The sequence below is a fragment of the Rhinolophus sinicus genome, linkage group LG02, assembly GCF_036562045.2.
Source record: "Rhinolophus sinicus isolate RSC01 linkage group LG02, ASM3656204v1, whole genome shotgun sequence".
NCBI lineage: Eukaryota > Metazoa > Chordata > Mammalia > Chiroptera > Rhinolophidae > Rhinolophus > Rhinolophus sinicus.
Window position 1 is genome coordinate 104,609,666 of NC_133752.1, and position 14,635 is coordinate 104,624,300.

The window sequence follows — 14,635 nt, forward strand, 5'->3', positions numbered from 1 at the left end:
GCCCTACAGCAGCCTAAGTGCTTTAAAGCCGCTCCATGCTGTATAGTTTGCACACTCATCCCAGTGGAGGGGAAGGAGGATAAGTGTTTCAAGGCAGCCTGTTCTGCACTTCGCTGAGAGAAGCAAAGGGCCTTCTATGAAGGACAAAACTTGCAGAATGGGTGTATGGGAGAGCAAGAAGGTACTGCAGATCTTCAAAGAGCATCTCCACAATCCACAGCCTTCTTCCCAATAGTGTTAACTCTGCATTTTTACAGCGTAGCATGTGTGTAGTTTTTGGCTATTACTGGTGTATTATTTGGGTGTGGGAGGGATGGGGTGGGAAGGAAGGGAGATAGGTAGTATCGTTTTTGTTAAAATTGGGCCTGATCGGGGAAATGAAACAATGGAAAGAACCAACAACTAATGATTTGGTTCTGTGTCCAAAATATTTTATCTTTTCACAAAATGTCATTGGCAATCTAAATGAGGACTGTGAGAGACTGTTTAGAAGCTGTGAATGCCTGTAACTTATAAGCCACAGTGTTCCCTGCCTGAGCTTAATGCTGTTCCCAACAAAAGACTACCAAAGCTGGGATGGAAACTGGTTAAGGAGGGAAAGTCTTTTATTGGAGCGTATACAAAGGCAGATCATTCTGTCTTAGAGGTGCTTATTATTAAAATTGACAAGAAGTCCCTTTTCCAATTGTTAAGTTATAAATATTAGCTTGTCCATCCAAGCCACTGGCTGATTTAGGGAGGGGAAGAGGAGGGGGGAGGTGTGAGAGTAAAGGGAAGGGCCCATGCTCTTGGAACTTCTATGTTTTTTGAACCTTGAACTCTGAAACCATTGGTGGCAGGGTTCAGTCACTGACAGCACAACTTTATCGAATCACTTCAAGAGTTGGATTTTTTCAAAAGACCTGGTCTCAGGAGAAGACTCAACTTTCATACTGGGGCAGTGGTTCACTTTAAAACACAAAACTTTTTTAATCCTAAGAAGTAACTAATACCCAAAATACTGTCTTGAATTATGAAATCCATCAGTTCTTGACATCATCTAGACCTGTATCTAGAACTCCATTGTAAAATCTTTTTAGGCATGTGTTTGGCTTCTGTGAAAACTCTGTTTAAATGTAAACTTCATACCACACTGTCAGTTTTTGTTTTAATAAAACTATATAGATTTGTTAAAAAAAAAAAATGAGCAACAGAAAAGAATCATGAGTCCCATTTAAAACTATTATAAAGAAAACAGAAAATGTGGAGTAGAGTATCTCTATAGCATAAAATTAATTATGAAAATTACACAAGCTATGAAAGAACATAAAAACTCTGAAATTAGGTGAGTGGAGAAAAGAAAATGTGAAATAAACCTATAGAACTAAGGAAAAAATTAAAAATCAAAGAAAAATTATTTCAGAATGAAACAAATGACTAATGCATTAAGAGAAAAAAGAGACAAAAAGGAAGATAAGTAAAAAGGTATAAAGAGATTTTAAAAAATGTTTTGAGAGAAAGTGATAAATATAAAAGATTTTTTAAAAATCCAAGCTAAGTATAAAGGACAGAGAGGGAAGACAAAATAGAAAAAAATACCAAAAACTATAATTCAAGAAGAAAATGTTCCTAAAAAATTACTCGAAACTACTCACTTATAACTTTTTCAGAGTGGACTTGATGGCAGAAAACAATGCAGTAAAATATTTAACATATTCAAGGCAAGAAAATGTGAGCCATGGATCTCACATCCATCCAAACTAACCTTCAAGTAGAAAGACTGCAAACAAACTGATAGGAACATTCACTAACTCAGGGAATATGGTTCCCATGAACATTTCCTCTGAATTCACTCAACTCTAGAATAGAAGTCAGCAAACTTTTTCTGTAAAAGGCCAAATAGTAAATATTTCAGTCTTTGCAGGTCATGTGGTCTTTGTCACAACTACTCAACTTCTGCCATTGTAGTGTTTTTAAAAGCAGCCAAGACTCATGGGCCACAGTTTGCTGGCCCCTGTACTAGAGAATGAACCTCAGTAAACCAAAAACCTAGGAAGGTAGTGAGATAAGGACTGGTGCTGAGCATGAAATATGTATTTACTTGTAGAACTAAGACTTAGTGATGGTTATCAGAGTACACAGCATAGTTTGTAATGGCTAAATGCTCTGGCCCTTTAGATGCAGCAGAACTATTTTTAAAAATGGAGAATGGTGAGTGTATATGAAAAGTACCTATTACTTTAAATGTATTAATTTAGAATAAAGAGATATTGCTTAAATCAGGGAAGAAGAGGTGCTAGTTAATTAAAATAATGCTGATAGGAATGAGCCAATTCACAACTACCAAAGAGGACACTAAAGGTGTTATATAAAGATAACCAATAGAATTAAAACATGAACCTTCCTAAATATTGAAAGATAAATCAAAAGAAAAGCACGCAAGTAAAACAAAAAAGGAGAGAATAAAAGAGGACACATAATGAAAGAGAGCATGCTATTGTTTATTCAAGAAAGAGGGATCTACAAATATACCTGCAATTGCTTATATTTTTTAAAGGGGAGCATACACCATTTAAAAAAAAAGATTCTCTATGGAAGAAAGGAGTAAGGTAGAAGAGCCAGGATAGAAACAAGAATATTAAAGAACTGACTTCGAAATTGTATAATTTTGTTACGTAATTATAAGAAAAATGAAACTTAAAAAAGTAGTAATTCTTAAAAATTGAAAAATAAAGTTGAAAATAAAAAGAAACAAGTGAATTGTTGACCTAATGATACATAGAAAAGAACTAGTTCAATAATTTAAAAAGAGTATATCTTGGGGCGGCCCGATGGCTCAGTTGGTTAGAGCGTGAGCTCTGAACAACAGGTTCGATTCCCACATGGGCCAGTGAGCTGCACCCTCCACAACTAGACTGAAGACAACCAGCTGCTGGTGGGGCAGCCGGATGGCTCAGTTGGTTAGAGCGCAAGCTCTCAACAACAAGGCTGCCGGTTCAATTCCCTCATGGGATGGTGGGCTCTGCCCCCTGCAACTAAAGACTGAAAACGGTGACTGGACTTGGAGCTGATGGGCCCTGGAGAAACACACTTTTCCTCAATATTTCCCAATAATATTAAAAACAAAAAACAAACAAACAAAAAAACCAGAGTATATCCTTGTACATCCTTTGTATATCCTTACTATAGTGTATGTGTAAAAAACGGCAGAATATAAATAATATAAAATGTTTTCAGTAATCGTATCATTTGTAGTCATGTAGACTGTTGTTCTTGAACTTTGGGTAAATCAAGTGAGTAATTATGTCAAGTGTCCCCCAGAACCCAGATTTTTGGTGCAGTTGAAAGAGATACAGATGGTAAGGTTGATGAGATTAAGTTAAAAACCCATTAGCCTTGAATTTGAAGTATCAATATAAACTCATAATTTATTTTACCTTAAAAAATTGTATTTCTTACCTTTGTCCATTAAAAAGGCCTAGAGACAATGATCAATCTAATAGCAAGTAGTTCACAATGCCCAGATTTTAGCCTCTACCACTTCCTAAGGAAATTAAGACTTTTAGAAATGACTGATTCCAAGTGTGGAGCAAAGGAAAAAAAAAAAAAAAAGGTATGAGGTGTGATCACAAAATACAGTGAATGTTTAAATTTTAAAAAATGTATTACAGTAAAAGACACATTGCCATTAACCCCCCTCAAAATATTCCCGTCACATCAAAAGGACATAGGAAATCAAAACACTATACACCTTAAATTTATACATAATTATTTGTCAATTATATCTTAATAAAACTGGGGGTCGGTGAAGGACACAGAAGCCATCCTCAAGCAGAGTCCAGCGGGCAAAGAAGGGGTAATTGGATCATAGAGTAATGACCAAAATGGATCAAAACACAACAAATGTGTTCAAATCCATGATTTCATAATATTATGAAGAAAAAAAATCATTAATCACTTTTAGAGAATGTTAATGAATAAAATGCATTATTTTTGAAAACTGATAAAGGAAAGGAATCAAGCACTTGTCCCACCTTTATTATAAATCAGAACCTCAGAGTAACCAAATGGTCGGTGAGGGGTGTTTGCTCTTTATAGAACTATCCCAGATAATAAACACAGGGCTGATAAAAGCACAATCTCCCAACTTTGCAACCTCCAGCGAATAAACTGATCTAGGCAATGATGATTAATTTTTAAAACATCACAGAAAGATGTTATATATCCCCTTAAGGAAGTACACAGCCCAAAGCAATCTCTAGAGCTAACCACCAATTTATCAGAAATACAGGGAATAGAGGAACATAGGGATGCAATCCTAAATATTCAGGCTGGGGAAAGCTCTGCAGGAACAAAGACATGGTTTCTTCAACAACAACAAAATTGTAAGAAAACAGAGAGGAAACTTGTAGATTAAGATACTTAAAGAGATATAATGAAACACAATGTATGGACCTTATATGAATTCCAATTTAAACAGACAAAATGAAATAAAAAATGTGTAAGACAACGCAGGAAAGTGAACAACTGAATCTGATGATAGAGGTGAAATGACACAATAGGACTTGCTTCAAAATAATCCAAGGGAGCGGAGGTAAGTGGAGAGATGAGACTAGACCTATCTGATTGCATATTTGTAACTGCTGAAACTGGGGTGAAGACAAGGATTGTCTTTAATTAGATTTAACCCTGATTTTATTGAGGCAAACTACAAACACTGTCTTATTTCCGTAATGATTTGTTTTGAAGCATACCTAAAAACACTCAGGGTTGCCACTTCATACTTTTGCTTTCTTTGAATATTTAAAAAATGTAACTAAAACTGTCTTGCAAAAGACCTAACACTTACAACTCTTCTATAAAACCTATGTGCGCGTGCACGCGCCCATGCACACACACGCACACACACAACAAAATCTGGCTTGTTGGATTCGCTAAAATGTTAATGGGGCAGACCTACAAAAATTTAATTTTTAGAAAATATCTTGTCTTTAAGAAGTAAAAGCATCTGCCATCATTAAACACAATGTCAAACTATTTTTTTAATCTCTAAAAATGTATAACTTTTTTATAACAATCATTTTAAAAAGGTTCCTTTTTAAAATTTTTTTACAGAACCAAGGTGGTCCATAAAATTTGTCCAATGACAGAAAATGGAATATGTAATTCCGAAGATACCAAGTTTTACACTGAAGGACAAAATTATTTTTAAGTGTGTACTGAGTTTCAGTTTTTCATAGGTCACACACATCTGAGTTGTAGATGAGTTGCTCAGCTTGCATGGTTTTTTATAGAAAAAAATTTGATCTGACATTTAAAATTCAGGAGATTTCACATAAAATCCAGATTTCAACAGTGCTACATGCAGCAATGGGCTACAGCACAGTACCAGCTGCCTTTTTCAGCAGGGGTATGCGTTCTCCTTTTCACCACAGCCCCTATCGATCCTCCTTTCTTTGCACATATTATAGGCCTGGTCTCCTCAGACTTTTGAGTTTGTGATCACCAGTTATAGCCTAACATTGTTCTGAGGAAGGTTTCCTCCCCCTTCTTAACAAAGAAGTAGAATGGAAAAAAGAGGCGGTAAGAGCCAATATCATTCAGTTTTATACTTCAAAATGAAAAAAAAAGTATCAGCATTCTTTCTTCTTCTAGCACAGAAATAAATGCTATCTGCATATTTGTAAATGCTTTTTTTTGACAGAGCGGTTAAGGCTTACCTTCAGATCAAGGCTGCTGAGACTTACAACATCATCATCTTTTGCTCTTCGTTTTCTTTTCTGTAAGAAAAAAAAAGTCATCCTTATATAGAAGGAATAAATGTTACTCCACTAAGCAAACACTCCATATGACCTCAAAAATCACTTTAAAAAGTGGAGCCTTTGGCTCTATTTATAAGAATACTTTTGTGAGGGATGCTCATAAATTATCTCTACCAAATATACTGTCTAAATAGGTCTCCCTCTAAATCATCTCTCTGTGAAGTGATTCCACCCTATTAAAAATTTACTTATGTAAAGTTTTTCAGAACAGAACACTTATTGTAAGTCAAGGGCTGTCTGTACTCCTTAGAGAAAAAGTAAATATGTTTTATATATAAAGGCAACAAGTTTTGTTTAAAAAGGAATACATATTATTTATTCTATGCGAGGGAGGTGTCTTCACTAGAAAAAATATCCTTTTCTTGTGGCCTAAAGTAATTAAGATTTGTTGCCTGCAGTGAGATTTATCAGCTGGAAGATGAATATACTCGTCCTGGAATACCTTCAGTCATTCATTGCCTTCACTCAGTCCTAATGGCACCAGTAGAGGCAAAACTGTGTACACAGCTTTAATTTCTGGTCCTTAATCAATATTGAAGAAGAATCTTTAAGTGGCATTTCATTCTCCCACATCCCAAAATATCTTTTCAGATATTTGTGATACATCTTAGCTCTTGTGAACTCTCAAAACTGACCAGCCAGAGCTCTCTTCTAGGACCTGGCCCCACCTTGAGGCGAAACTAGTGGGAGCAGAATCAAAATCATGCAAGACAGGAACAATAAAGAAAAGATAAAATCCAGACAGAAGTGGGGAAAACATATGGAACCAGTTAGTCTCAGAAGCAAGCCACTATGAAAACAACAAAAGAGGAGCTCTATGAAGTTAGAAAAGCTATCTGAACCAAGCCTCCTTGTGAAAAGTTCAGAAAAACTAAATTCACATTAAAATGAACAGAAAATTCTCCAAGTCAAATCTTACACAAAATAACTCTAAAAAAAAAAAAACAAGACAGAATAAGGGGCAGAATAACATTCCTACAGGGGATGAAACATTCAAAGAAGCAGAGAAAAACTATAACATACTATTTCAAGTTTAGGTAAGACATTAAGAAAATGATATAAGACATAAAAGAACAATATAAATCAGAGTGAAAATAAAATAAAAAATGAGGTGACAGAACTCAAGAAATCTTTATTGATCTTAAGGTCATACCCAGAAGATACAGAAAAGTATAATAAGATCCTAACTTTGAAAAGCAGACTAAGCAAAAATTCTGCATATGTGTATCTTATCTGTGAGGCTGAGTATATATTTATAAGTAACTATATGAGCAAAATATAGAGGGAAACATATGGTGGTGTTGACATGGGTTAGACTGAAGGTTGGGGGGGTGTAAGGACTTATATGGGGAAGAGAACGGAGGAGGAAACTGTCAGGCAAAAAGACTGTACTGAGGGGAGAAAGTATACACATGAGCTACATGATCATATTTATGCATTTATATAAAATTGTATGTGTGGGCCTATGTAGTAAGAAATTTAAGATTTTAAACATTCTACTGTATTTTCTTTTAAATATTTTAATTTTGATTTTCCTATTTATATGTTTAATCCACCTAGAATTTATTTATTTATAATTCAAGTTTATTGAGGTGACAATGTTAGTAAAGCTACACAGATTTCTGGTGTACAATTCTGTAATACATCATCTATGTATCACATTGTGTGTTTACCACCCAGCGTCAGTTCTCCTACCATCCATACATTTGATCCCCTGTACCCTCATCTACCACCCCCATATCCACTTAGAATTTATTTTGTATGTATGTGTTGTGAGGTAACATAGCACATGTCAGCCCACCCGACACCATTCCTTCATAATGCTTATGGTACAGTATGTTCTCATATATATGTGGTCAGTTTCTGGGGTCTCTGTTTTGTTCCATCAGTCTACTTACGCATACCTGCACCCACATTAAGCTGTGTAATTATCGCACCTTTGCAATATGTCTTAACAGTGAATAAATAAGTCATATGCTCCCCAACTTGTATACCACTTTTGCTGTTTTGGACCTTCTACTTTTCCACTTGAATTGTAGAATGAGATCTATTATAATCCAGTGGGATTTCTATCAGAACTACACTGAATTTATGCATTAATTTTGGGAGAATTGACATTTTTATGCTATTGAGTCTTTCCTTGCATGAGTATGGTATGTCTCCACTTAATTAGGTGTTCTTTTATTGATGCTTTCCAGTATTTCCCATTAAAGTCTCACAGATATTTGCGTAGATTTATTCCTAGATTTCAAAATTGTTTTTATTTCAGTAAAAGCATCTTTAGGGATGGCAGGTTAGCTCAGTTGGTTAGAGTGTGGTGCTGATAGCACCAGAGATGCTGGTTCAAACCCCGCATGGGCCACTGTGAGCTGTGCCCTCCTTTAAAAAAAAAAAAAGCATCTTTAAAAATTATAACTTTTTGGGTCAGCCTGGTGGCTCAGGCGGTTAGAGCTCCATGCTCCTAACTCCGAAGACTGCCGGTTCGATTCCCACATGGGCCAGTGGGCTCTCAACCACAAGATTGCCAGTTCAACTCCTCGAATCCCGCAAGGGATGGTGGGCTGTGCCCCCTGCAACTAGAAAATGGCAACTGGTCCTGGAGCTGAGCTGAGCCCTCCACAACTAAGATTGAAAGGACAACAACTTGACTTGGAAAAAAGGCCCAGAAGTACACACTGTTCCCCAATAAAGTCCTGTTCCCCTTCCCCAATAAAATCTTTAAAAAAAAAAAAAAATTACAACTTTTTATTGCTAGTATATATACATTCTATTGATTTCTTTTTATACCTTTTATAGCCAATAACCTTTCTTGAACTCTTATTATTAGTTCTAACAGCTACTATTAATATTCTCTTGGATGCTCTATATAGACAATTTTTCTACACATTTTCTCTAAGTAATGTCCTCACACTGTCCTTTCCTTTCTAGTTTGTATACGACTTGTTCTCCGGTCTTACTGTACTGGTGAGGAGCACTAATACAATGCTGAACAGACGGTGACAGCAGCCTTTTTCCTAAATTTGAAAGGAATGTTTAAACCATTTTATCATTATGTATGTTGTTTGTGGTAGGTCTCAGATTACGGAAGTTTTCTATTCTGTTCTTGGTTTGCCAAGAATTTTATCATGATTGGGTGTTGATTTTATTTTTTTCCACTCTTATGTTTCCTTCTATTTTCTTTGGTTTACTTTATTGTTCTTTGTCTAAACTCTTGAGTTAGATGCTTAATTTTTGTTCTCTTAAACTATGTATTTAAAAATTGTAAATCTTCTTAGAACTCAACTGCATTCCAAAAGTTTTAATACATGAACCATGAGATATGTTTTGTCACGGGAAACCTCTACAAAAGTGTTTTCACAAGTGGGAGGCACCCTTCCCAGAGGATATGCAGGATATCTTCTCTGGAGTACACGAGGAAAATATCAGAATTTTTATTTTTATGTATTTCTTAATCCTTAAAAGTTTTACTAATATTTAATATACAGATGACGAGCTCATCATCACTCACATGATAAGGTTAAAGACAATGGCGATCTAATTAGATCCAGTAAGAAACAGTCCCAAACTGTGAAATTATCATGGCTATCTGAAATATATATTTACGTCCACTATCATTAACCTCACTTTCAGTGAGTACTGTGCTTTAAGATACTAGCTAATAATGGTGGTACACACATAAAAATTGTATCGGGGTACATGTATCGGGGTCAAAACAGTTTTGCTGATAGGCTTGCAAAATCAAGTTTGGAGACACTTCTAAACTTCTTCTGTTTAAGTTTAGGCTCGTCAGCTAGTAAGGGAAAGGGACCAAGATGAAAAAGTTTCAAAGGAAAATGTAAAATTGTATTAAAATCAGAAGACTCTCTATAAATGCTTTACTCACGAATTAATGCATGTAATCAGTATAAGAGTACAAGAATCTCGAACAGGAGTCCCCAACAGAAATATAAATTAAAGACAAAGAACAGAATACAAATTAAATAAGCATTGCTGAACCCATCAGCAACACATGCGCACAAATGAAGTTTGGCAAACTAGAAACAGATCTTTGCTATTTCCCCAAATAAGAAAAGCGTAAGAATCATGCTCTATTTGTACATACTTCATTAATATGAGTACTATGAAATAATCAGTTTTTAATTACAAAAGAATCAATTTTCTGGTGTCACTTTGCACAAAGTTAGATGCCTCTATAAAGTCTCATTCTAAAAATAATGAAGTAGTCCCTCTATACTAAAATGATTAATAACAAAAAACAATTCATTCATCATATATACTTTTAGATTTTTCAACCAAGAAAAAAGCTGTTAGAGTATGTACAGTAAAACAACTTCACCTTTCATAATATATTCTCTTAATTTTAACACCATTAAGAATAAGAGAAAGGATTACATAGAGTTAAAGGTGAATATATCTAATACTTTTCAAAATACATTTTATATTTAATTGAAATAAAAATTTCTTTCAGTTTGTTTGCAGGAAAGAATTAGGCTGCCAAAGATGTCAAGAACTCTGTATCTCAAGATATTCAGAAGTACAGACAAATGAGCTGTACACCAGACTGAAAGACAACCCAGGAGTTAATTCTACCTAATGTCTTGAAATAAAAACACCCAGGCATATACTCACCAAAGTGAAGTCCCAATGTGGGCCAGGTGTTAAAAATGTGAAGGAGCTATCTCTCCGAAGGGAGTATCTGTTAATAGAAAATAAAAACAATAAATAGAGTAACTTTAGTAAAGCACTAGACAGATAAAAAGCTATCCTTCTCATAGTTTCAAAACTGTTTCAAGTAGTCGTTTAATAGTCATCCAATTATAGCAATAAGAGGGGGGGTATGCAAAAAAAACAATCAGGTTTTGGTTACTCTCAGAATCTCTACAGAGGTGACAGAGCCTTTATAAAATGAGTGAATAGATTAAGAATACTTAAAGAAAATAATTCACCAAACCAAGCAGTTTTTTGTAGGAACATATACATGGTTCAATTATATGAAATTTCATTATATATTGCACAAATAAGTTAAACAAAAACAGTAAATGACGCAAAAAATTATTTGATAAAATTTAACATTTGTGCCTAATATTTTAAAAACAATAAAAGCATACTCTTTAATATAATAAAACAAATGCATTTAATTTATGTCATATTAAACCTCTTTCATGTACTGATTTTTCAAAATTATGATTTAATAAACCAAATAAAAAGCTCTGAATACTACATCTGAGATAAAGGTCAGACTCTGGTTAGATTAAAATTTGACTAGAATTTTGTTCTTTATTAAGTGACAGATTTTTCTTGTGTCATCTTTTCATTCAACGTAAAGAAATAAAGAGAATCCTTATGACAAAAACCTGTCTTCACCTTTTATAAAATATAAACCTCTGTTTATAAAACACACAGAAAAATTGCAAAATAGAACGAGCACAGGAAATGATGATAGTTTATAAACTATACTTATTGTCAATTGCTTCAGATGTAAATAAACATACTATTTTTTTCTCCCTTATAAAAATAAATGAAGATGAACCAAATGAGAAAAGCAAACGCTACTTATTCAAAGCTTGCTATAGCAAGGGAGTCAGCCACCATCGCCTGCATTCAGGCAAACTCAAAAGCAGGCTGAGGGGGTCTGGCCTGGTGGCTCAGGCAGTTGGAGCTTCGTGCTCCTAACACCAAAAGGTGCTGGTTCAATTCCCACATGGGCCAGTGCCAGATGGCTCAGTTGGTTGGAGCACCAGCTCTCAACCACAAGGTTGTCAGTTCAACTCCACAAGGTGGGCTGTGTCCCCTGCAACAACAATGGCAACAGGACCTGGAGCTGAGCAGCGCCCTCCACAACTAAGACCGAAAGGACAACAACTTGACTTGGAAAAGTCCCAGAAGTACACACTGTTCCCCAATAAAGTCCTGTTCCCATTCCCCAATAAAATCTTAAAAAAGGGAAAAAAAAGAAAAAAAGAAAAAAAGGCTGAAGAGGGAAAGCCTTATAGCAGAAAAAAGGGATGACTTCCCATATGCCCTGATTCGAGGCTGTAGCAGGGGAGCTGCAGGCAGGCTAACTATTAGGTTGGTGCAAAAGTAACTGGGGTTGGCCCATTGCAGGGAGGGATTGAACCGGCAACCTTGGTGCTCTAACCAACTGAGCTAACCGGTCACCCCCGGTCTTTGCAATTTTTAACCTTTTAAACTGCAATTACTTTTGTACCAACCTAATAGAAGGAGGTCATCCTACGTGATTGATTAAGGGTGCAGTATGGCTTACTCTAGTTGGTTCTAAGTTAGAAGGGAGAACAAAAATTATGGAAGCTGGTAGTTATTTATCAAATCCTGGTCATTTGGGGCCAATTGTTATAGAAGTTATTGTTTAACTTCTTGGATTATCAAGTCCATTATCCATTTGTATATTCTGTCTCCATCCTTGATCCTCATGGTCTTTGTTAGCACTGTAAGTTATAGAAACACCACAGATGGCTGTGTTTTCCTATAATAATTTACAAGCTTAAATCAAATACAAGGGCTCCTACAGTTTTCAAAGCTAAATATAAAGCCGAAGTTTGTTTATATTTTGGCAAGGAGCACAGGGAAAAGGGCTACAGGAGAAAGAGGATGTCAGAACGGCTTCACAGAAGGATTAATAAAGTAATACTAATGCTGAATCAAAGAGAAACAGCAATTAGCACAGCATACAAGAGCCAGGAAGGCTCTTTGTACAAAGGGAATAGCACGTGTTAAGGAGTGAAATGAATTATATTCAGGAAACTGCAAGTAGTCCCTTATGCTTGAGAATCAAAAGAAATAAGGAAGGGCTAGATCATGATAAAAGGCCTTACATACAACCCTTAAAGAGTATGTATGGATTTGATCTTGAGTATGCATGGCTGCTATCAGCTACTGAATTCTAAGTAAGGAGAAGGATGGATTGGAAGAAGGCAAGATTGGTCAGAAAGACCAGTCAGGAGGCAGCTCCAATACTGCTTACAATAATGGTAAGGGGCTGAGCAATAGCAGTGAGGTTTGAGAAGAAATTAGAAACAGGGCTCCATGACAACACGGGTAGATTTCCCTTTTCCTCCCTATGGCTACTCAGTTATTACCAAGGTTCCTAACACAGTGAAATATGATGTCACTAATAATAACTAGAAACAGATGCAAAAAGATCTTAAGGTATTTAAAGCAAGTATTTCCTAAATAATTGTTTGGGAAAGATTTGTTAAATAACAAAAATTCCACCAAGTAAATTTTAAAGACCTAATTGGTTTTATTGAACGATTCATGAATCGGGCAGCATCCCATCTAGCAAATAGAAAGAAGCTCCTCCCAAAAGCTGTACAAAACGGAAGGTTTTTAGAGGCAGAAAAGGGGTGGAAAAAGGACATTATTAGTAAAGAAAGCACTGTTTCAGGCAGTCACCCTCCTGAGGGGAAGGGACCTATCCTATCAGACAGATCACCTCACTAGTGCTGACCAGGTAATTCCATGTGACTTGGTTAAAAGGTTACATTCCTGGGAAGCTGAAACTGCAATTAGGCTAAGTAGTAAATCTTAGTTTGCTGATGTGGAGCTTGGCACAACTGACTCCATTCTGGGTCTGTTGTGTCTATTCAACAAATGAAAACACAGTAAGCTTTGTATTACTCTTGGAGCTCAAAAGGGTCTCTTTAGTGGAGCAAGTTAACTTAAGGAAATGATTATGCCACTATAGAAAAGTCAAGCAACAATGACGAAAATAGTATGATTTTTGATAAAACACTGGAACAAGGTGTTTAAGTTAAACACAAAAGACATCTGAAATACATTATAATTCATATGGCTAAACATACATAGCTGTATTATAAATAAATGCTACAAGATTATAGGGAAAACAAGACCTTCATACCACAAGTCCATACATCACACTTCTTAAAAACAAATACCATTATGATCTCACTTAATATATGGAATCTAAAGAACAGAATAAACAAGCAAACAAAATAAAAATAGACTAAGAGATATAGAGGAAAAACTAATGGTTGCTAGATGGGAGGGGGAGAAGGTGAAGGGATTAAAAAGTACAAATTGGCAGTTACAATATAGTCATGGGGATGCGAAATACAGTATGGGAAATACAGTCAATAATGTAAAGATTATGTAGGGGGCCAGATGGGTACTGGACTCATCAGGGAGACCACTTCATAGACTGTGTAGATGCCTGACCACTGCGCTGTACACCTGAAGCTGAAGTAGAATAATATTGTATGTCAACTATAATTAAATACATGTATGTATACATATATACATATATATGTCACGGGATGTAAAGTACAGTATAGGGAATATAGTCAACATTATTGTTAACAGCTATATACAATGTCAGAGGGGTAGTAGATGGGGAGGGTATCACTTCGTGAGGGATATAAATGTCTATTACATTTTGTACACTTGAAACTAAAAACAAACAACAACAAAACAAAAAAAACACTGCTCGAGGGAAGTGTTACCACATGGTTAAACAGAGCCTTCAATTGGAGACGGGGCTGAGAAAGCAGCAATTGTGATTTCTCAAACTATTTATAATTTAATACAAATATTTATTACAAAGTAGTAATCATACTGGCACTTAAAATATTCAATAAACACTGCCTTTTAGGTATAAGACAAGTGTTAAGGAGAACACAAAACCAAAGCTTTTTTTATTTATTCCCTAGAATTGACCATACTGACATCAGAATGAATTCGATGTCTGAAAGCTGGAAAGAAAAATAGTTCTTAGGAATTTTAAACAGGTTAAACTGGAAAAAATATTTCCAATTGGATGGCAAGATTCTTTCCAGCACTAGCTATAATCAGCTTTA

General features: G+C 35.5%; 1 protein-coding gene across 1 annotated transcript in view; it reads right to left on the reverse strand.

Moving 5' to 3' along the window:
• Nucleotides 1-14,635, reverse strand: part of NET1 (neuroepithelial cell transforming 1) — a 37,700-nt gene that overhangs the window by 19,186 nt on the left and 3,879 nt on the right. Inside the window, exons 2-3 of the mRNA XM_019738261.2 lie at nt 10,431-10,497; nt 5,700-5,759 (exon numbers count right to left, since the gene is read on the reverse strand). Of these exons, the coding sequence (XP_019593820.2) occupies nt 5,700-5,759; nt 10,431-10,497 (127 nt within the window). The remainder of the gene's footprint in view (nt 1-5,699; nt 5,760-10,430; nt 10,498-14,635) is intronic.